Source organism: Mobula birostris, chromosome X (genome assembly GCF_030028105.1).
Source record: "Mobula birostris isolate sMobBir1 chromosome X, sMobBir1.hap1, whole genome shotgun sequence".
In the NCBI taxonomy this organism is placed as follows: domain Eukaryota; kingdom Metazoa; phylum Chordata; class Chondrichthyes; order Myliobatiformes; family Myliobatidae; genus Mobula; species Mobula birostris.
Window position 1 is genome coordinate 35,303,168 of NC_092402.1, and position 22,684 is coordinate 35,325,851.

At 40.7% G+C, this 22,684-nt stretch overlaps 1 protein-coding gene across 1 annotated transcript; it reads left to right on the plus strand.

Moving 5' to 3' along the window:
- Positions 1–11,162: 11,162 nt before the first annotated feature.
- tmem101 (transmembrane protein 101) lies at positions 11,163–22,221 on the plus strand. The gene is made up of 4 exons (XM_072249212.1): positions 11,163–11,313; positions 16,037–16,217; positions 17,812–17,958; positions 18,536–22,221. Exons 1-4 carry the CDS (start codon positions 11,183–11,185, stop codon positions 18,842–18,844), a joined length of 768 nt encoding a protein of 255 aa, XP_072105313.1. The 5' UTR covers positions 11,163–11,182; the 3' UTR covers positions 18,845–22,221.
- Positions 22,222–22,684: the final 463 nt, after the last annotated feature.

Here is a 22,684-nt window from a genome sequence, read left to right on the forward strand (position 1 = left end):
AATGGAAAAATGTGTTTACTCATTGAATCTAGACTCACCCAAATGTCAGAATTCCATTGTTTTGGAAAATATTACTGATAAGGTCCATCAATTGGACCCAAAACTGAAAAAAACAAGTAAAAGAACTAATTGGTGTTTTGAAATGGTGCACAGGTGCAGTGCATGACATCATTATGAATTTAGCCCAGCTTATGAAATGGCATCTTCACAGAGTGAATTTTGAGAAAAGTAAAATGATTGAAGAAGAAATTAGAAACAGGAAAGAACAAAGAAAGAGAATGGATGACTGTATTGATAGAGTGGGGAAGGCTAAATACTTTATTAAGATTGACTTGTTAAAAGGGTGTTCCTTTAACAGAGAGGGTTAAAGAGATATCAACATTTGTGACACCTTCTAGACTGCATGAATACAATGTTTTACACTTTGGGATGAAGAATGCTCCAGAAACATTTCAAAGAATAATCAATTCTGTGATTGGAGGGTTAGGAAGCACAGGAGTTCATATCAATGACCTAGTGGTCTGGAATGACACGTGGGAAGAGCATATTGCAGCTGTAGAAAAACGGTTTGACAGACTTTCTAAGGCTAATCTTATGGTGAACCTTGCTAAAAGTGAATTTGGCCATGCCCCAGTCATATATCTGGGTTATGTGGTGGGCCAAGGCCAGCTGGCTCCTGTACAGGCCAAGGTTCAAGCGATTGCTGAAGTTCCTGTTCCAACTGGCAAGAAAGCTTCGAGAAGGTTTTTAGGAATGGTTGGGTTTTATCATAAGTTATGTAAGAACTTGGCTGACATCGCTCTCCCCCTAACAAAGCTTCTGGGGAAGAGTGAAAGATTTGAATGGAGTGACCTTTGCCAGGAGGCATTTGAACATCTGGAAACCATCCTGTGTTATCATCCTGTTTTCAAAGTACCTGACTTTTCAAAGCCATTTTCTATAACAGCTGGTGTTAGTGACGAAGCTGCTGGGGCAGTACTGTTACAGAAGGGAGTGGATGACATTGAACATTCAGTAGCTTATTTCTCAAAGAACTTTAATGTACACCAGAAAAATTATTCAACTGTTGAAAAGAGTTATTGGCACTTATTCTGGCTTTACAACATTTTGAGGCCTATGATCAGAGACCTCAAAACCTTTCTGTTGCTCAGAGAGCACTTGTGGTTTACATGGGTTATAATCTGTTGATGTTTCTAACTAAGATGAAGGATGAGAGTAGAAGGCTGTTAAATTGGAGACTAGTATTGCAGGAAGGTGACTTAAAAATCAAACATGTGAAAGTTACTGACAATGTTATAGCTGATTAGTTATCCCGATGTTAAGTTGAAAACTGTACACATTTTTGCTTTGTCATCTGATGTTTTTCCCTGTATTGTTTAAAACCCTGTGATAGACAATTTTTTTTCCCTGAGGAAGGGGAGTGTGAGGGGATCCAGGAGTGCCCCTATTATCTGTTTGAAGAGAGACAGAGAGAGAGTTATTTACCACTGATATGTTGTTTTTGAAAAGAGAGAGAGAGAGAGAGAGACGAAGATTAACAGTTGGACTGTCACTTTAAGGCATTGGAAGTAACTTTGGATTTTTACTGAGTTTGGAGTTGGAGACAGCACCGAGCAGCTCGTAAGTTGCTGTGGTAACCGAAGGCGGTGTTATTTAATGGACACTCGATGTTATGGTTTTCAGCAGGTTGTTGATATTTCTTCAAGGACTTGTTGCCTGCTTGTGCATTTCTTCACAGACAAAGGAAGGAGGGACTCTTTGAATGACAGGTGATGCTCAGCCTGGTGAAATAAATGGGAGGTCAGATGATACAGACCTCAGACACATGATCTGGACACTGAATGAGCATTGTTGTGCCCACAGAGAAAGTGGGTTTTGGAGGATCGATCAGGTGGATTGATCCACATTGCTATTCCAACAGTGAAGAAGGGGTTGACTGGTGGGGAGTTGTCTATGTGTCCACCCTCGCCTGGGTGATAACTCCACCACAGGAAAACAGGTTCCCCTGGTTAAAGTCACAGTCGGTGACTTGTGAAGGATTTCGGAGGATGACGAGAAGATCAACGGCATCAGCTCACCTGAAGACTCAACTCACTCTCTCTCTCCATCACTACTCAACTAAATACCACGAACTGAACTGAACTGAACTTTACTCAACATCGTAAGACTGTATCTTTTTACCTCTAGACTTAGAGAAGCTTGGTTTTCATACATATATATTCCACACTTACTTTTATATGTAATCATTGCTAACCTGTGTGATTTATTTACATTGATATTACTGTATTGTGTAGTTACTAATAAATATTAGTAGTTTATAGCAATACTGGACTCCAAAGTGGTTTCTATTTCTGCTGGTTCTTTATCCCCGTCACGGGGTACGTGACACATTGTACTGCTGCTGCTAAGTTAACAATTTCACAACACATGCCGGTAATGATAAACCTGATTCTGATTCTGAATCTGTGCAAATGCAAATATAAAAAATAGCAATAATGAGAACATGAGACAATAGATAAAGAGTCCTTAAAGTCAGATCATTAGTTGTGGGAGCATTTCAATGATGGGGCAAGTGAGCATAGTTATCCCCTTTTATTCAAGAGCCTGGTGGCTGAGGAGTAGTAACTGTTCTTGAACCTGGTGGTGCGAGTCCTGAGGCTCTTGTACCTTCTATCTGAAGGCAGTACTGAGAACAGAGCATGACCTGGGTGGTGGCGAACCTGGCTAATAATGGAAAAACACACACAAAATGCTGGAGGAACTCAGCAGGCCACGCAGTATTTGCAGAATTTCGCATGTTTCTAATGATGGATGGTGCTTTCCTACGGCAGTGATTCATGTAGATGTGCTCAATGGTTTGGAGGGCTTTAGCTGTGATCTACTACCTGTGGCCCCCTGGTAAGCCTCAGGCTCGCTCAGCTCGCTTTCGTCTAAGGGGAGCAGCCTTCGGCCCCGCCAAACTGGGTAATCACGCTTGTGTAGATGCTGTGTGATGTACCCCACCCCGCCAAATAACAGACAGTACACCATATGTGATTAAATGATTACACTTCATAGATCTTACTGGAACTATGTAATTAATAGAGATAAAATATAAAAGGAAAGTAAAAGGCACCAAACTTATCAAAATTCAACCACTTCGTGCACAACAGTTGGAGCTCAATTAATGGAGTCTTTTTTCCACCATTTGATCCCCTCTGACCTCCTCGGCCCGCTGCCTGGGACCAACCACAGTGGTTGACCAGATGCTCCACACAAATCTGTCTTTGTCTCCTCTCCTAGCCGAAGATCCTGGGCCTCGGACTCCCACTCGGGGTCCGTCCCGCCACCCAGCTTACAGCATCGCGTCTCCTCTCTCTGTCCCCATTGTGCCTTCTCCCTCGAAGCCCACGCAAACAATAGCTTACAGACACACAAGAAAGAATAACATCCATCCCCATTGGTTAGCAAATGAATACAATTTTCTTATCAGTAATTATAACTCAAACAAGCTGTGAGAGAGAAGCACTTTCTCAGCAGTTAACATAACAAAGAAGCCATTTTTATTAGCCTTAGCAGTAACATAAAAGAAGAAACTCCTTACATACCTTTCATGGGATTTTCCATTCGAAAGCATTGGTGTTTCCATGATACAGCCAGTCAATCTACTCTCCATTACACATCTATAGAAGTTTGTCAAAGTTTTAGATGTCATGCCGAATCTCTGCAGGCTCCTAAGGAGATAGAGGCGCTGTTGTGCCTTCTTCGCATTTGCACTTACGTGCTGGATCCAGGACAGGTCCTCTGAAATAGTAACAGGCAGGAATTTAAAGTTGCTAACCCTCTCCACTTCTGATCCTCTGATGAGGACCGGCTCATGGACCTCTGGTTTTCCTCTCCCGAAGTCTACAATCAGTTCCTTGGTCTTGCTGTCATTGAGAGAGAGGTTCTTGTTGTTATTACACCACTCAGCCAAATTGTCAATCTCCCTCCTGTATCCTGATTCATCACCACCTTTGATACGACCCACAACAGTGGTGTCATCAGCAAACTTGAATATGGTGTTGGAGCTGTACTTAGCCACACAGTCATGGGTGTAAAACAAGTACAGCAGGGGGCTAAGTACCTGTGGTGCATCTGTGCTGATGGAGATCGTGGAGAAAATGTTGCCAGTCTGAACTGGCTGGGGTCTACAACTGAGGAAATCCAGGATCCAATTGCACTCGGAGGTATTGAGCCCAAGAACTTGGAGCTTATTGATTAGTTTTGAGGGGGTGATGGCATTGAATGCTGAGCTGTAATTGATAAATAACATCCTGATGTATGCATCTTTGCTGTCCAGATGTTCCAGGGTTGTGTGAAGAGCCAATGAAATGGCATCTGCTGTGAACCTGTTGCTCCAGAAGACAAATTGAAGCAGATTGAAGTCATTTCTCAGGCAGGAGCTGATAGCTTTCATCACCAACCTCTGAAAATGCTCCTTTACTGTGGATGTAAGTGTAACTGGGTGATAGTCATTGAGGTGAGTCACTACGCTCTGCCTGGGCACTGGTATAATTGAAGCCTGCGTGAAGCAGGTGGGTACCTCACACTGCTGAAGTGAGAGGTTAAAGATCTCAGTGAACACACCAGCCAGTCGATCAGCACAGGTCTTTAGTATTTGGCCAGGTATCCTCTCTGGGCCGGATGCTTTTCGTGGGTTCACCCTTCTGAAAGCTGCCCGCACGTCGGCATCAGAGACTGAAGTCATAGGATCATCGGGGATGTGTGAGTTTGTTATGGTTCCTCCATGTTGACGGTGAAAGTGAGCACAGAGTTCATCTGGAAACAAAGCCCTGCTGTCCCCATGTCACTTAATTTAACTTTGTAAGAGGCGATAGTATTCAAGCCCTGCTGTAGCTATAAAGTATGCAAAGCCAATCATTCCAATTTATGACGGCTCAGCGACACAACCAGTACAGCTGCTTCCTCACAGCTCCAACGAGACTGGTCAGGTACCCCATCTGGTCCAGATGCTTTCCATGTATTCACCCTTCTGAAGGCAGCCCGCACATCAGCCTCAGAGACTAAGATCATCGAGGGATGCGGGGGTTCGTGATAGTCCCTCCATCTTTTGATGGTCAAAGCGAGCATAGAAGGCATTGAGATCATGTGGAAGCAAAGTTCTGCTGTCTCCCATGTCACTTGACTTAATTTTGTCGGAGGTGATAGCAGTCAAGCCCTGTCACAGCTGTTGAACATCCCTTGTTGATTTAAGCTTTGGGTGGAATTCTCACTTCACCCATGAGATGGTGTTCCAGAGATCATACCTGCACCATTTGTAGCTTTCTTGGTCTCCAAACTTGAATGCCTCGGATCTGGCCCTCAGCAGCTTTTAGATCTCATGGTTCATCCAGAGCTTCTGGTTGGGAAAGACTCTGTTCGATTTGGTGTTTTAATAAAGTCTGTCCTAGCGGTGACTAGTGGGGTACCGCAAGGCTCAGTGCTGGGACCCCAGTTGTTTACAATATATATTAATGACTTGGATGAGGGAATTAAATGCAGCATCTCCAAGTTTGCGGATGACACGAAGCTGGGTGGCAGTGTTAGCTGTGAGGAGGATGCTAAGAGGATGCAGGGTGACTTGGATAGGTTGGGTGAGTGGGCAAATTCATGGCAGATGCAATTTAATGTGGATAAGTGTGAGGTTGTCCACTTTGGTGGCAAAAATAGGAAAACAGATTATTATCTGAATGGTGGCCGATTAGGAAAAGGGGAGGTGCAACGAGACCTGGGTGTCATTATACACCAGTCATTGAAAGTGGGCATGCAGGTACAGCAGGTGGTGAAAAAGGCGAATGGTATGCTGGCATTTATAGCGAGAGGATTCGAGTACAGGAGCAGGGAGGTACTACTGCAGTTGTACAAGGCCTTGGTGAGACCACACCTGGAGTATTGTGTGCAGTTTTGGTCCCCTAATCTGAGGAAAGACATCCTTGCCATAGAGGGAGTACAAAGAAGGTTCACCAGATTGATTCCTGGGATGGCAGGACTTTCATATGAAGAAAGACTGGATGAACTGGGCTTGTACTTGTTGGAATTTAGAAGATTGAGGGGGGATCTGATTGAAACGTATAAGATCCTAAAGGGATTGGACAGGCTAGATGCAGGAAGATTGTTCCCGATGTTGGGGAAGTCCAGAACGAGGGGCCACAGTTTGAGGATAGAGGGGAAGCCTTTCAGGACCGAGATTGGGAAAAACTTCTTCACACAGAGAGTGGTGAATCTGTGGAATTCTCTGCCACAGGAAACAGTTGAGGCCAGTTCATTGGCTATATTTAAGAGGGAGTTAGATATGGCCCTTGTGGCTATGGGGGTCAGGGGGTATGGAGGGAAGGCTGGGGCGGGGTTCTGAGTTGGATGATCAGCCATGATCATAATAAATGGCGGTGCAGGCTCGAAGGGCCGAATGGCCCACTCCTGCACCTATTTTCTATGTTTCTATGTTTCTATAATAATGTCTCAGCACATGGTCCTGCTAGATTCTGTTGTGAGCATGTGCTTCAGCTGGAAGGTCAGCAACATCTGGGCAGACCAAAGTATGTAGAAATGTACAGCACAGTAGAGGCCCTTTAGCCTAAAATGTTGTATCATACTTTTAACCTACTCCACAATCAATCTAATGCTTCCTTCCCATATATTCCTCCATGTCCTTCATCCATGTGTTTACCTAAGAGTCTCTTAAATCTCCTTGATGTATCTGCCTCGAGCACCAGTGTGTTCCATTGTTCTCGGTGTTAAAAAAACCCTACCTCTGACATCCCTCCATACTTTTCTCCAGTAATCTTAATATTATGCCCTCTCACATTTATTATTTTTATCCTGGGGAAAAAGGCGTTGATAGTCTGCTGTATCTATGCCTCTTACTGTGTTATACACCTCTATTAAATCATCTCTTATTCTCCTTCACTTTAAACAGAAAAGCCCTAGTTTACTCAACCTATCCTCATGAATTCACCAAGTTGAAGATATTCCAGCAGCAGCTGACATTTGTTTTAGGATGCACCCCTGGAGCTCAGAGTCCAGTGTTACACAGCTGCTGAAGATAAACTTCAACAAGAAATTTGCATCCCTTTCCAAACCATCATGACAAATACACAATGCAGGAGACAGATTGCAATCTCTTCCACATCACAGCCATCTGAATGGCAACACAAGATGGGGTTGAGACTCTGGCTGTGTGTGAAGGATCTGCTAGAGATGGCAATTCTCATCACCAGCCAAGCAAGGCTAATGGTCGGGAATTCTGGTGATGAAGGATTCTATGAAAAGACAAGATATTAATATTACAATTTGTTTTTAAATCTGTGGCTTTTTTTAGTGCAATTCAACACGTTGCAACTTTCTAGTTCATGGCAGAAGAATACAGATTTGGAATTTATTATTCATAGACAATCCTGAACTGTAATTATTCATCAAATGGCATCTGTTAGTTATGCATGAAAAACCATAGATTAAGAGGAAGAAATATTTCCAACCCATCATAACCATTTAAAATAACCTATGATGCCTGAATGTTTGTTGGTAATTAAGTGTTCAGTTCATTTATGAGAACTGCAGTTGAACTGTGGAGTGCAGAGGAAACTCTGTCACTTATCCAGCGAGTACTGTTGCTGGGACTGAGCTCAAAATCCTGAGTTATATCTTTGTCTGTCTACACTGGTAATCAGATACAGATATGTTGGTAATTATGAATCAAGCCTTAAGGTGGAGAGTGGAGGAGGCGAGGGTCTGTGGAGCAGGGCTGCCTGTCAGATGTAGGAGGTGGGGTCAGGATGGCATATCCAACAAGTGGCCAGACAGCTACTGCTGTAGGTGGATGTGTCAGAACATTGACTCTAAACCATCAGAACATCTGCAGAGCAATGCATGGACCATTCTAGTAATGGCTTTAGAGCTAATAGTAGCCCCAGATATTGTCACTTCTTGTTGATTCTAGTCACATCAGTGTCATGTTATCTACTGATGAATCAGAAAGGTGCCAATGCTCTCTGTTCAAGAATAAAATTCATCTCCTTCTCCTTGGATGGAATGCAGTAAAGGAGGTAACATGAGCATTGGTCTGGGGAGGGGTGGTTTATGGTATTAGGAGTGGGGATGGTAAGATTTACCAACAATATGGCCTTCCTGAGATACAGTGGGTCATTACTGTATCTATATTACCTTGACAGTTCCACCTCAGGATATTAACTAAACTGAAACTACAAAGGATTTTAATCTTTATGTAACCATTTCCAGAAAACTTGATAATCAATTCTAGACATCCAGGGAACAAGTTGTTTATATTACATCAATCAACTCTTTCAACCACGACACTAGACTGATTTCTGCCTGTTTGAGGATAAGGACAAATACTTGTATGCCTGGATTCACATGCGAGAATCACGCAGCCACTTGCAATACCTGGGAATTCAATTAAATGTGCAGGATAATGATTTCTCTGTCTGGATCAGACCAGTCACTGCATCTACCTGAGACTCACTTTGGTTCCTCAAGCCTTTCTGTCATTTACACATCATATTAATATTATAAAGGAATGTATTGCACTGACCTAGATTTTCTCTGCTTTCACAAGTTGTCCAAGGAGTTTGTGTAGATTCAGCATGCTATCCAAAAACTTTGACAAACTTCCATAGATGCACAGCGGAGAGTATCCTGACTGGTTGCATCATGGCTTTCTATGGAAACACCAATGCTCAGGAATGGAAAAGACTGTAGAATATGGTGGATACAGCCCAGTCCAACACAGGCAGAGTCCTCCGCACCATGAGTCCATTGAGTACATTTACATGGAGCGCTGTTGCAGGAAAGCAGCATCCATTATCAAAGACCCTGCCATCCAGGCCATGATCTCTTCTCACTACCATTATTGTGCAGGAGGTACAGACCTACACCACCAGGTTCAACCATCAGGCTCCTGAACCGGTGTGAATACCTTCATTCAGCACTACTCTGATCTGATTCTACAACCTATAGACACACATTTAAGGATGCTTTATAATTCATGTTCTCAGTTTCATTTTTTATTTGCACAAGTTGTCTTCTTTTGCACATTGGTTGCTTGCCACACTTTATGTATATTTTTTGGTAAATTCTATTTTATTTCTTTATTTTCCTGTAAATGTCTGTAGGGAAATGAATCTGAAGGAAGTACTGTATATGGCAACGTGCAGTATATGTACTTTGATAATAAATTTTACGAATTTTGAAGACTGAAGCTTAATTGTAATCCTTCAATCACCCTGAACATACTCTCCATCCAGCACCAAAACAACATCGTTCCAGTGTGCACTACTTCCAAATTAAAAGCATGGCTTCATCTCACTAAGGTTCCATTCAGAAAACCTGCAATCTCTACCACCTAGAAGGCTGAGGAGAAAATAACATGAAACTACCACCACCTGGTGCATGTAAGAAGCTGTTACAAGAATTAATAGATAGATTTTAACATAGGAATCATACGAATATTTAATCTAATTTCAAGATATATGAAGGAATGTTCTATCAACATATACAACAACTTTGAAATTCATCAGGATTCTCCTGAACTCTTAGCCTGACTTAAGTGAGAAATTGCTAGAAACCCCATGTGGAAACGACTCTGCACTGAGTTTTTTTCCCAATCTATTCCACTGAACAATTAGAAAGTGTTACTATCACTTCTTAACTAAAATAACCAATAAAATAAACTTAATGCAAGAGTAAAGATCAATAGTTTCCCATCAAAATGATGGGTGGGGCTAAAAAACATTTAATTGAATAGTTTCAAAGTGCCACATTTCAATTGTAAGTCTAGGATGGAAAACCTGGGATTTTTTTTCTTGAAACAAATACAGAAAAGCCTCCATATATACTATAAAACTGTAAGACATGAGCAGAATTAGGCCATTTGGCCCATCGAGTCTGTTCTTCCAATCTATCATCGCTTATTTATTACCCCTTTCAACCCTATTCTCCTGCCTTCTGCCTGTAACACTTGACACCCTGAGTAATTAAAAAATCATCAACTTCTGCTTTAAATATATCCAATAGCTTGGACTCCACAGCTGTTCATGGCAATGAATTCCATAGATTCATCAATCTGGCTAAAGAAATTCCTCCTCTTCTGTTCTAAAGCAACATCCTTGTATTCTGAAGCTCTGCCCTCTGTCCTAGACTCCCTCACTGTAGCAAACATCTTCTCCCATCCACTCTATCTAGGCCATTCAATATTTAATATTTTTCAATGAGATCCCTCATCATTCTTCTAAACTCCATTGAGTACAGGCCTAGAGCCATCAAATGCCCAAACAAAGATTTTGTAATCTGAACCAAAAATTGAGCTGTTCAACCAACAGGCGGTATCTGTAGAGGGAACTGGGCAGTTTACATTTCAGGTTGAGTCCCTTCATCTGGACTAAAAGAGTTAAGGGGAGATAACCAGTATAAGAAGGTAAGGGAGAGTGAGGTAGGTTAAATCTTCCAAACTAATGGGAGACTATTCAACTTGCATCAACTACACTCTGGAACCAAGGTCACAACTTCAGTGACTGAGTTGCGGTTAACAGATAAGTACTTGTCTAGTGTGAACTCCTGGGAGCCCCAATCTCTGTCTCACTGAGGGCGATGAGCTAGTTTTTATTCGGCACTGAGACAGCTATCTTTAATTATGAACAAAGTTAACTTAAGACTACACATGAATGAGAAACGATGAACTCCAGAATATAGTTACAATCATATTACAAATAGAAGTATCTACCTTAAACACAGTAAAACAACATATAAACATTTAGATATCTCGATTACTAAAAAAATGGAATATTCCACCGTCAACATTCAAAAAGATTATATTGTTTTTTACTGTTCCCTTAAACTAATGCTGTCCTGTAATATATGTGATCATTCAATTTATAATTTCAGTACAAAGGAAGTCGGTATCCGTATAACACAAAAACTTAAATGTTGCTAACGTGTCTGTAGTTACTTTAGTAAATGTGAAAGATAGCAGATTAGATAGATTTTATGTAAATAAATTAGTTAAAAACGAGTTTCTCAGTCACAAAGATATTCACGCTCATAGGGGTGGCCCTGGTTGATAAATCTTCTGCTGGCGGAGGTGGGAACAAGCGCGCTGAGCCTGGGTTTCCGGCCGGACTTTAGTTGTGGACGGGCGGCGCGGTAAGTCATGGCGCTGGATGCTCGCAGGCGGTTTTTTAAACTCCTCATGCGCCTCGGCGCCATCATCCTTACACGGTTCCCCTTTTGGAATTGCTTCAGCATGTTGATGCTGTTTGCAGAACGAGCTGATCAGCGCAGGTGAGTGTGACCCCGGGGGGCTGCGGTGCAGGAGTTGGATTTGGCGGAGGGAGGGAGAGGGTAGGTGATGCGACTGGGAAGGTGGAGTAAGGAGAGAATAGTGGAGTGGTAAGATTGGGAGGGATGAGTGGGAGTTGGTGAAGGATGCTGGGGTTTGAGGGGTAGAGAAGGATGGGGAACTTGGAGGGAGGAGGGGTGGAGAAGGTTGGAAAGTGGAGCAGTGTAAAATGGCGGAGGGAAGGAGGAAGGTTGTTGGGAAGGGTGGAGGTAAATGGGGATAGCAGTGGGGAGGAGAGTGGTGAGGAAAAGGGTGGGAGGATTTGTGGTGGTGGGAGGAGGAATCAAAATATAGAATCTTGAACTGTTATTGAGGCACTTCCATGACAAATTAAGGAATTTCTTCTCTTTCCCTGGTTACTACAAACTATAATCTCTCTATTGCCCTTTTAATATGTATTTAATTATGAGATCACATTGAAATGCCTATCTCCCTCCTACTGACAGCAGTGCAGATTCTCACATTATGATGTCATTTATTTGCCATTTAGTTTTGCATTTTGCAATGATTTTCTTTTACAGTGCCTTGAAAAAGTATTCAGCCCCCCACAACTAATTTCACATTTTACTGTCTCATTTTCTAAATTTAAAATATATTGAAGTAGAATTTTTGAGCTAATCTACAAAACATTGCATTGTGTCAAATCAAAAGAAAAATTCCAAAACTTGTCAAAAATTTCATAAAGATTAAAAACCAAAATTATGAGGCTGTAAAAGTATTCATCCCCTTTGTAATTACTATGTTAACTTTCTTTAGGTGCAGTACAGTATATTAACCATACCAACTCACCCAATTTGTTGATGTAGAAAATTAGAGGGTCATCTGAATAAATACCCCCTCTCTCTGTAAGGTCCAACAGTATGGCAGATTTTCATCAGACCAAACCAAAGTCAAAACAATAGAATAGAATATTTTATTTCTTACATCCAAGGGAGTAAAAAACCTTGAAGTTGCATCTCTGTCGCAATGTACAAGCAATAAAGAGGGGAAATATGGGAGGATATGGCTCAAAGACTAAAATTGTATACATAATTGTTTTATATACATGTATGTGCAGCCAGAGATGCAATCAAATCAATGCGTATTGATAAATCTGCTGGTCTGATGAAAGAAGCTGCCCCAGAGCATGTTGGTTCTGGTTTTAATGCTGTGGTACCATTTGCCAGATGGTAGCAGCTGAAACAGTTTGTGGTTGGGGTGGCTGGAGTCTCTGATGACCCTTTGGGCCCTTTTTACGCACCTGCTGCTGTAAATGTTCTGAATAGAGGAAAGTTCACATCCACAGATATGCTGGGCTGTCCGCACCACTCTCTGCAGTGTCCTGCGTTTGAGGTTAGTACAGTTTCCTTACCAGGTGATGACACAGCGAGTCAGGATGCTTTCGATGGTGCCCCTGTAAAGTCCTGAGGATTTGGGGACTCACGCTGAACTTCTGAGGTGAAAGAGATGCTGTTGTATTTTTTTCACCACACAGCCGGTATGTGCAGACCACGTGAAATCCTTGGAGATGTTTATGCTGAGGAACTTAAAGCTGTTTGCCCTGTCAACCCCAGATCCATTGATGTTTATAGGGATTAGCCTGTCTCTGTTTTTCCTGTAATCAATGATCAACTCCTTCACTTTTCAATATTGAGGGAGAGGTTGTTTTCTTGGCACCACTGTGCCTTGACTTCTCCTCTGTAGGCTGTCTCATCATTGTTGGAAATAAGGCCTATCAATGTCTTGTCATCTGCAAATTTGATCAGCAGATTGGAGCTATGTGTGGCTACACAGTTGTGTCTAGGGAGTAGAGGAGGGGGCTCAGGACACAGCCCTGGGGGGCTCCTGTGGGGGTCAGAGGTGAGGGAGCCTATCCTTACCACCTGCTGACGATCTGACATTTAGTCCAGGATCCAGTTACACAAGGCAGGGTGCAGGCCAATATCTCTGAGTTTCTTGTCGAGCCTGTGGGGAATTATGGTGTTGAATGCTGAGCTATAGTCCAAGAACAGCATTCTAATATAAGGATCCCTCTTCTCCAGGTGAGCATTCAATGTATGTCAGGGAAATGATAATAGAGAAGCACAAATCTGGGGAAGGGTACAGGACCATCTCAAAGGTACTGAACATACCTTGAGCTCAGTGCAGTCTATCTTGAAAAAGTGGAAAAAAATATAAAGCCACAGCCACATTGTCTAGGTCAGGTCGCCCTTCTAAACTTGGTCAAATGAGACTAAAGTGGAACTTTTTGGCCTCAGCACTATGTATGGCGTAAATCTAATATTGCACATCAGCCAGGTAACGTTATCCCTATTGTAAAGTATGGTGGAGGTAGCTTCTGTTATGGGGATGGAAATCTGGTCATGACTTATGAGAAGATGAGTTTTGCTAAATACAGAGAGATACTGGATCTGTAAGGGGCTGTACTGTGAAAAAAGAGCACGTGATTCACAAATAAAAGTTCTCAGTTAAATTGATCAAAATCCCTGGTTAAAATACACATCTATGTGAACAAAGGGTTGGGGGTTGAATATATTTACATGGCCCTGTAAACTTTCAGACTGCTAATACTTGGTGCAGTTTAAAACTTGAACAGAGGGTTTAATACTTATTTTCCTCAGTTGTTGTTGTTCCTATACATGGATGAGTTTATTGCTGCTTCCTACGCGCAGACAGAACTTAAATTTCTGCAGTGTTCCACCAGCATTTTGTGTGTGTTGCTTAAATTTCAGTAATTTTGCAGCCAGTTTTCTCTGATGCCTATTTAACATGACCCATTTCTGGCTCTGTTTCCCCTGCTGGATTTTTCAGTCTGCATCTTGGGGGATAGGTTAGTGACCAGTATTGATTATGAACCCACAGGCCAGTACAGCTATCTTGACTTGTACTTCATCCTGCTTTCCATAAGGATTCACCCCATTCATTTAGCTCCTCTGTCTGTGTTATGTCTGCTTTGATGAAGAGATTTTCCATGATTCTGAGATGTCATCATGTCAACCATGATAGATGCTAGAGCCTCGACTGCTTCTCATTTATTGCCTGCACCTCTGCTCTTGGCTGGCCAGAGCAATAAAATGGTTCCTCTGATCCTCACTATTCATCGTCTCCCAGCCTAGCAGCATTTCAAATAACTGCTAACATTGCATTTGTACTTCCTTACTACAGACTCAACCTACAAATTAACCTTCAGGGTATTTTACTTTAGAACTCTCAAGTCCCTTTGCACCTCCAATTTCTGAATTCGCTCCTTGTTTAGAAAATAGTCTATGCCTCCATTCCATACACTTAGCTACACTGTATTCCATTTCTTTGCCTATTCCTCTTAATCTGTCCAATTCCTTCTGCAGACTCCCTTCTTCCTCAACACACGTTACCCCTCCACCTACCTTTGTATCATCTGCAAACTTGGCCACTAAGCCATCAATTTCATCATCCAGATCTTTAACACATAACGTAAAAAGTAGCAGACCCAACACTGACCCCTGCAGAATACCATCGGTCACTGACGGCCAACCAGGAAAGGTACCCTTTATTGCCACTCTTTACCTTCTGCCAGTCAGTCAGTCTTCTGCCCATGCTAGTATTGTTCCTGTAATACCATCAGCTCTTATCTTGGTTAGCAGTCTCATGTGCAGCTGAAAATACAAGTAAACAACATCCACTAACTCTCTGTCTATTCTGTCTGCTGTTTCCTCAAATAATTTAAACAGATCTGTCAGGCTTCCAACTACCCCAAAACCTCATTCTTCATAGTGGACTAACATCTTGCCAATCACTGAAGTCAGGCTAACTGGCTTATAATTACCTGTCTTTTCCCGACTGGACTGATGAGGAACTTCATTTTCAACATTTAGCTCACCCAAAGATGCTGATGCCCATTACTAGCTTTGTCTGAGAAGAGTTAATTGGCTGAGAAGAGCCAAATCGGCAACTAAACCAGTACTTGCATTGATTTGCTAACTGTGGTAATCTGATAGGCACCAATTTGTCAAAAATTCTAGAATGTAGGCTGAGGTAGACTCTCTATTAAAGAGAATTCGCGATAAATTTTAAATATTTCCAATCCCAGACTGTCACAGCTGAGGGCGTGAATTCTGGAACAGAATGACAATTTCACTTAATGTGAGCAATCAAACAGCTTTGAACAAAGCCAACTCCCATGCTGCCTGTGGCACGAGAGAGATGTAGTTTTAAGCTAATATTCGGTATTCCTATTAGTGACTGGGGCCACACAGTGGTTCAATTTATAAACTGCTGCCTCGTAGCTCCAGTGATTTTGATTCAATCCTGACCTCTACTGTCTATGTGAGACTTGCATGTTCTTCCTGTGGATTTTCCCTGGCTTACTTGAAGTCCCAAAGATGCATGGATTGGTAATTTAGTAAGCCACTGTAAATTTTCTCCTTATGTTGTGGAAAGGAGATGGTTGGAAAGAGTTGATGGGAATGTGGGAGAAGTTGCAGGGAAAATTAATGGGAAATGGGATTATTCCATGAACCAGTTCAGATGCAGTGTCTTGAAATGGTTTTCTTCCATGTCGTAAGGAAATTATAGATTTCATATCTTGTGAAATTTAGTCTGTAAATATCATTATGTTAAACTAATTGGTTTCTTTTGAAGGCTGTCAAGAATGTTTTGTAATTGCAGTTTAACTACTGTTCATGATTCCTCTATGACTTCTCTTAGGAAGCCAGATATTCCTGTGCCATACCTCTATTTTGATATGGGTGCTGCAGTTATCTGTGCCAGTTTCATGTCCTTTGGTGTGAAGAGGCGATGGTTTGCTTTGGGAGCTGCCCTTCAATTGGCTATCAGCACATATGCATCATACGTTGGAGAACAAGTGCACTATGGGGACTGGCTTAAGGTAAGGAAACCAGATTGCACCAGAAAATCTCAAAGTCTAATTTAACCGGAGATGCCATGAAGTAATTCCGTTTTATATGATTTTCATGCCATTTGTAATCTGTTGTTGACCTGAAATTTCCTGCTGTCATTTCAGTGTAACTCTACTCAAAGGAGGAAAACTGGAAGGGAGCTACTTATGACTATTCAGATTAAGTAAAACTGAATCAATCCTGAGATTGACATCATCCTCAGTTGACATGCTTGGATGGCAATGTTTCTTGGTGCTAGAATTGCTGATATATAATAATAACAGGGTAATTAATAATGCTGCACAAGTTTGAGTCTGGTTGTGATTTATTAGCACCATTATAGACATCACTTTTGCAAAACAAATCAGTTTTAGTCAAGTTGTGGCCTGCGTTCATGTTATTTAATTTGCAGGTACAGGCAGACAAGAATCAGCATGAATTTGAGGAATGGCTTACATTTATGTCATTTTTGTTTTTTCTATGTTCTAATATATATTTATTTCCTTCTCTTCATATGTGAACATCACATCTCATATGAATCTGAGATTATAAAGGGCTGGTAGATAAGTGTGGCCCCAGGGAAATGGCACCCGTCATCCAGGTCATGCTCTCTTCTTGCTGCTGCCATCGGGAAGGAGGTACAGGACCCTTGGGTCCCACACCACTAGGTTCAGGAACAACTATCAGGCTGCTGAACCAGAGTGGATAACTTCACTCATCCCAACAGTTGAACTAATTCCATAACCAATGGACTCACTTTCAAAGACTCAACAACTTATGTTCTCAATATTTATCATTTATTTGTTTATTATTATTTTTGTATTTGCACTATTTTTCTTTTGCAGACAATTGTTTGAATGTTTTTACGTGCAGTTTTTCATTGATTCTATTATGTTTCTCTGTATTTACTGTGAATGCCTGCAAGAAGACGAATTGCAGGGTTCTATTTGGTGACCTATATGCACTTTAATAATAAATTTACTTTAAACTTTTAGGTATCAATTTCTATGATCAGCTGAAATTAGTCAGCATGGAAGGGTACAATTAGGTACATTCAATGAGGCTTTTATTCTTGCTTGCCACTGATGTTCACTGATTTTGTTTGACCATATACTGCTGAAGCAGTTAACATTAAATTGTGATTTGAAAATGCCCGAATAATTCTTCAAAACTGAAAGGTTTCTGGGTTTGTATCCTTAGTCTATTCAAACAATATTTTTAGGTTGTCTTTTTGGCATCATTTATCTGCTTGTTTGTGCTGCAGAAAATAAATGTCTTTGTTCAGCACCATTAATCCTCCGAAAAATAAAACTTACAATGGATGAACAGAATTCAGTTGGACTCTTTTGTACTGTTTTGTACCTGTGAGCTGTTGCCAGATGTGCTGGGTGTATCAAAATCCAGTTTGTATTTTCTGGGCAGTGCTTGAATTCCTTTTTAAATATGGTGACATTTTATTACTGGATGGCGATCAGTGTTCAGATATAAAATACGATAGCATACATCATAAATTTGATTTGACTGATGCAGTTATAAAAAAACCATATAGATGAAGTATGTAAATAAGTATTTTGAATTCCACAGGTAAGAATGTATTCCAGGACTATAGCTGTAATTGGAGGATTTCTGATTTTGGCAAGTGGAGCTGGTGAGGTATATCGGCAGAAACCTCGTACAAGGTCACTACAGTCCACCGGGCAAGTGTTTCTTGGCATCCACCTTATTTGTGTGGTGAGTAATTAATATTTTTTTCACTAAAGGTATATTTTTGATAATGTTTTTCTATGCATTTTGTGAATACTTTTTTTCCTTTTTTTGGAGTAAAATAAATATTCGGACCTGTCCTAACTTAACTTAATTCAAAGCAATACACACAAAATGCTGGAGGAACTCGGCAGGCCAGGCGGTATCTATGGGGGAAATGAGTAAACAGTCGACGTTTTGGGCCAAGGCCTTTCTTCAGGAGACCTTTGAGTCCTGAAGAAAGGTCTTGGCAAAACGCTGACTGTTTACTCTTTTCCATAGATGTCCACGGGCCTGCTAAGTTCCTCCGGTATTTTAGGTGTGCTGCTTAGGATTTCCAGCATCAGCAGATTTTCTTGTGTTTGTGATACTAACTTAATTCACTTCAGTCTCTTAATTGCCTCCTCCCCAAAAGCCTTTCAGCAATGTAGAATTGCATTTCAGTTAGATTTTGGTTTGAGGTAGCAGAGATTGCAGAAGTGAAATGTTCTTTGGAACATGCAGTAGTTATAATAGATGGCAGGTTAAGTGCTGGTATTCTAATTCTATCGTATTTAATCTTTAGGCTTACTCCCTTCAGCACAGTAAGGAGGATCGCCTGGCCTATCTGAATCACATCATAGGAGGTGAAATTACACTGCAGTTGTTGTTTGTACTTTATGCTGTGCTGGCTTTGTCTTTCCTCTCTGGATACTGTGTTCGGACTGCAGCCCAGATGCTTTCTATTCTTATGCCTATTGTAGTTCTGTTTATTGATGGAAATGTGGGCTATTGGCACCATTCTCGTCGGGTTGAATTTTGGAATCAAATGAAATTGCTTGGGCAGAATGTGGGCATTTTTGGTGCTGCCATCATTTTGGCCACAGATTGCTAATGATTTTTAAAGGTGGAGTTTCTCATTGCGTGGCACTAATGAAACCACTGCCTTGTACTGCTATTTATTTGACATTTTAAAAAAAAAAAAAAAAAAAAAAAAAAAAAAAAAAAAAAATTGTACAGGTTCTTGAATATATTTTCAGTATGGTTGATATTCTTACACAATTCTAAAGATAAACAGCTGTGTGAGCAATAGCTTAGATTCTAGTGAACTTACATACTAACTGAGGGCAACATCCTGAAATTTTGCTCCTGGCAGTCTCACTTTTTAGGACCGTTTTGAGTGCTTTCACACTACGTGTGTGTATCTGGAAAATTGACTCACTGTGTTCATTTATAATCCTCACACTAAATTCCATGCACTGTCATAAGTAAGCTCTATAATTTGTACAACATTGTCTTGTGATTTATATAACTTTTGATTCCTAGTAGTATAGTACAACACATTTCTATTATTATGATGAGTATATTTCTCCCTTAAAGCTGCAATTTTTTCAATTTATCTGAGCAAACAGATGAACAACACCTATGCAGCTAGTGTATTGGTTGATCTAACTGATAACCTGAAGAACTCCTTAATTCTTGAGTTAGTGGATCAGTTACAATCCACATGTGGGACATGTTTTTGAATAATGTTTTAGTTTGGACTCTGATGCCACTGACAAAACTTTTATCCAGTTGTATTTGTTAGCACAATAGTGAATTCATCCATCAGCAGTCTCTAGTTTTAACTATCGGTTTCTGAAGGATTACTCCTCTAGAATTTCTCATCTACCTCTGTAGCAGGAAGAGTAGGTAAACTAGAAGGTAACTAAGCCAGAATACATGATGAATTAGCACTGTGGTCCAAGTGAGTATTGTTGATCACAGCAGTGTACATGTTGGTATGAAGCCATAGCATCAATCCATTTGAGTGAAATGGTTGTTTTAAACATGTTGGTTATGTTGATATTTTTCACAAAGTAAGCGATTTATCTAACTTTTCAACAGATGTTTTTTGGTTTTTTTTGTCTCAATTCTGCATCTCTGCTTAGAGTTGATTTTTTTTTTGGCGGGCTGTGGTTATTGGTGGTGAATCTCTCTTTTAGTAGCTCAAGGTACAATGAGTGGTTGCATTTGGATGTATGTCAAGTCATAGTTTAAAAAATTTTCTTTTTATAATCTAGAGGTTGCTTTTCAGGCTGCATTAATGTAGCTCTCTGTTTTCAAAAAGTGAAACAGAGATAGAGCTTTTAGGAATGTCTTAGAGTACGTTGACTAATTAATAGTTTCAGATTTACTGTGTTTTCTTTTTCTTTCCCAATCTTTTCATTTAATCCGACGACTGAACAAAATTTTACTAAAGCATTACAGTCCCTCAAACAATTGTGCTGATTTGGAAAACAGAATTTAAAAAGTAGAATCAGGATTTCAAAAATGTATTGTTTTTGTGAAGAAATGGAGGATCTCTTGTTTCCCATCATTTTATAAAAAGTTCAGTAAGTGCATCCTCTCTGATTGAAGCCATAGATTGTGATGAAATTATGGATTATTTATCAAGGTCTCTTTAAAATAGTTAAGTTACATTATTCTAACTTTTTCATTGTGATTTCACTTAAGTGCAAAGGACTTCCATTTCTGTAAGCAAATATCCAGAAATGCATTTCAATTTTAAGCAAGTAGACATTTAATTAAAACAAAGAGACCAATGTCTACCGTATTTGAATATTTGGAATTTCTAAATTTTTATGTTGTATTTGTGAATACTTATGCAGGAATAAAATGCTCATAAAATGAGCATTTTAAGGAGAGCATAAAAAACATGATTTCGCCATAGAACATGCTATATGTTGAAGTGATTTGGCTTGTCAATTGAAGTGCTTGTGAACTGTAGCACCTGGATAATTTACTTGAAAAAATGGGATCAATATTGTACAAGGTAAAACTGTAGCAGCCTTGTAACTCATGTTCTTGAAAATAACTAAGTCTAATTATATTTTGGTCAGATTGAAGCCTTTTGTTACATACACCTGTTAGGGTGCATTTTCCAGATACCTTAAGGTAACCGTAGCCTTCAGCCAGGAGCAGATGTCATCAGGTGGTTCCCAACCTTCACTGAGTGTTTCGACCCTTAACCACGATACTCTCCAGTTGGTGGGCCGGCAGTGGTGGTCAAATCACTGCCTGTCTGCTCCTGGCTTTCAGCTCCCCTCCTCTCGCCTACTCCAAATCCAACAAGAGGTTTGTTCTGTCTCTTCCCTCATCCTATGAGCTGCTTGTTTTTTTGCTCCTTTCGTCCAGACCCAGAGCTGACAACAACCGCCATGCTGATTTGGCTGGGAAACCTCTGCAGCCGACCTCCACAGGGAACAACCATGCCTGCCATCCCTTGTCTTTACACTCCTGCAGTAAGGGCTGGTACTTCAAGGCCTTTCTCTGGTGGGCCTCTTCCCATCCCTCCTCCCACGGCACAGTCAGCTCAACCAGAATTATTTTCCTGTCTTCAGTTGACCACGATACAATGTCTGGGCGTAGGGTTGTGTGGACCACATCTGGGAACTGCAGCCTCCTTCCCACATCGACCCTCATCTCCCAGGACCTGGCCATTAGCAGCAGATTGAACTTTGATTGTTTGGTTACAAAAGGCCTAGCTCCCTCTTTGATGAAGTTGATGGCCTTCCTCAAATCTGTGCCAGCCGTCCTCTTCTTGCATCTCTCTCGCTCTAGTGTGTCAGCAAGAGCCAGAAGCACCTTATCATGGCACCACCTATACTGTCTTTGAGTTAGGGCTGTTTTACACCCGGACAGTATATGAGCCAGTGTCCCCTTTTGACCACAGACCACAGTTCGGGTCCTCTCTCATCCCCCATATGTACCAATGTAATGGTAAAGGAAAGGTGTCTAGAGTTTCTGTGCTGAAATTGCTGAAGAATATAAAACAAAAGTTAATGTATCCTTGACAATATTATCATTGTTACTTTTCTCCATGAATAGTATGTTTAGATTAAGTGGGTGGTGGTAATTTTTGCATCAGTTGGATCCAATCCACTCACTTCTGTTTCTTGTAGGTTGATCAATATTGTGTAAGTGTTTGTTTCAAATTGTGAGTGTATAGATTGGGAGTAAAATTTTCACTATAAATATAATAAATGACAAAATGGCTTTCATTAAGCCTAAGGAGCTGTTCAAATGAAGTTAACTACAGAATGATTTGAATGCTCTTTTGTTCAAATCACTAAATGTTTGGTAAATTTCCATGGTTAACTTTTATGCACATATTCTATTTTCAATCTGATGTATATTTAAAAAAAAAACTGAATAGGTTACCAGTCAACCCAAGTGTGCCCCAAGCTGTAATTAGTTTGTATTCATTAAAAAGCTTGTTATTTTAACTTATTTATTAAAATTGAGTTACTTTATTCATAGCTTGCATTCACTGGGAAGGACGTCTTGCTTTCTCTTGAGTGAGGAGTGGGTGATGCCTCTGTGTGACTTCTTTAAAATTGGGAATAATGTAACATGCCAATTGCCTTAAGATCTTGTCAGCATGATATCTTGGTCCAAAGGCAGACTCTGCTGCATAGACTTAACATGTGACAATGCGTAAGTGCCTATAACCATTGGATGTGCACACACATGCATTTTGCCAGCACAAATAGATACACATATCCTTATCCACGCCCACTTCCTTACCTCCCAGCATCACTGCTAAAGCCTACTCCATTGCCCCTTTTTCTTTTTCCCCCTCCCAGACCAGCTTGCTTTATGCAGTTAGTAGAATTTGATCCAAGTATAAAGTTTAAAATGCAATGGCAATAATAGCACTAACATAGTTGTAATTCAAACATTTACAGTTTCT

What these genes read in the sequence shown, in the direction of transcription:
- tmem101 (XM_072249212.1), top strand. Translation starts at nt 11,183, where the DNA reads ATGGCGCTGGATGCTCGCAGGCGGTTTTTTAAACTCCTCATGCGCCTC. An exon ending in ACTATGGGGACTGGCTTAAG is followed by an intron (nt 16,218 to 17,811) that starts GTAAGGAAACCA and finishes TGAATTCCACAG; the next exon opens with GTAAGAATGTATTCCAGGAC. An exon ending in GCATCCACCTTATTTGTGTG is followed by an intron (nt 17,959 to 18,535) that starts GTGAGTAATTAA and finishes TTTAATCTTTAG; the next exon opens with GCTTACTCCCTTCAGCACAG.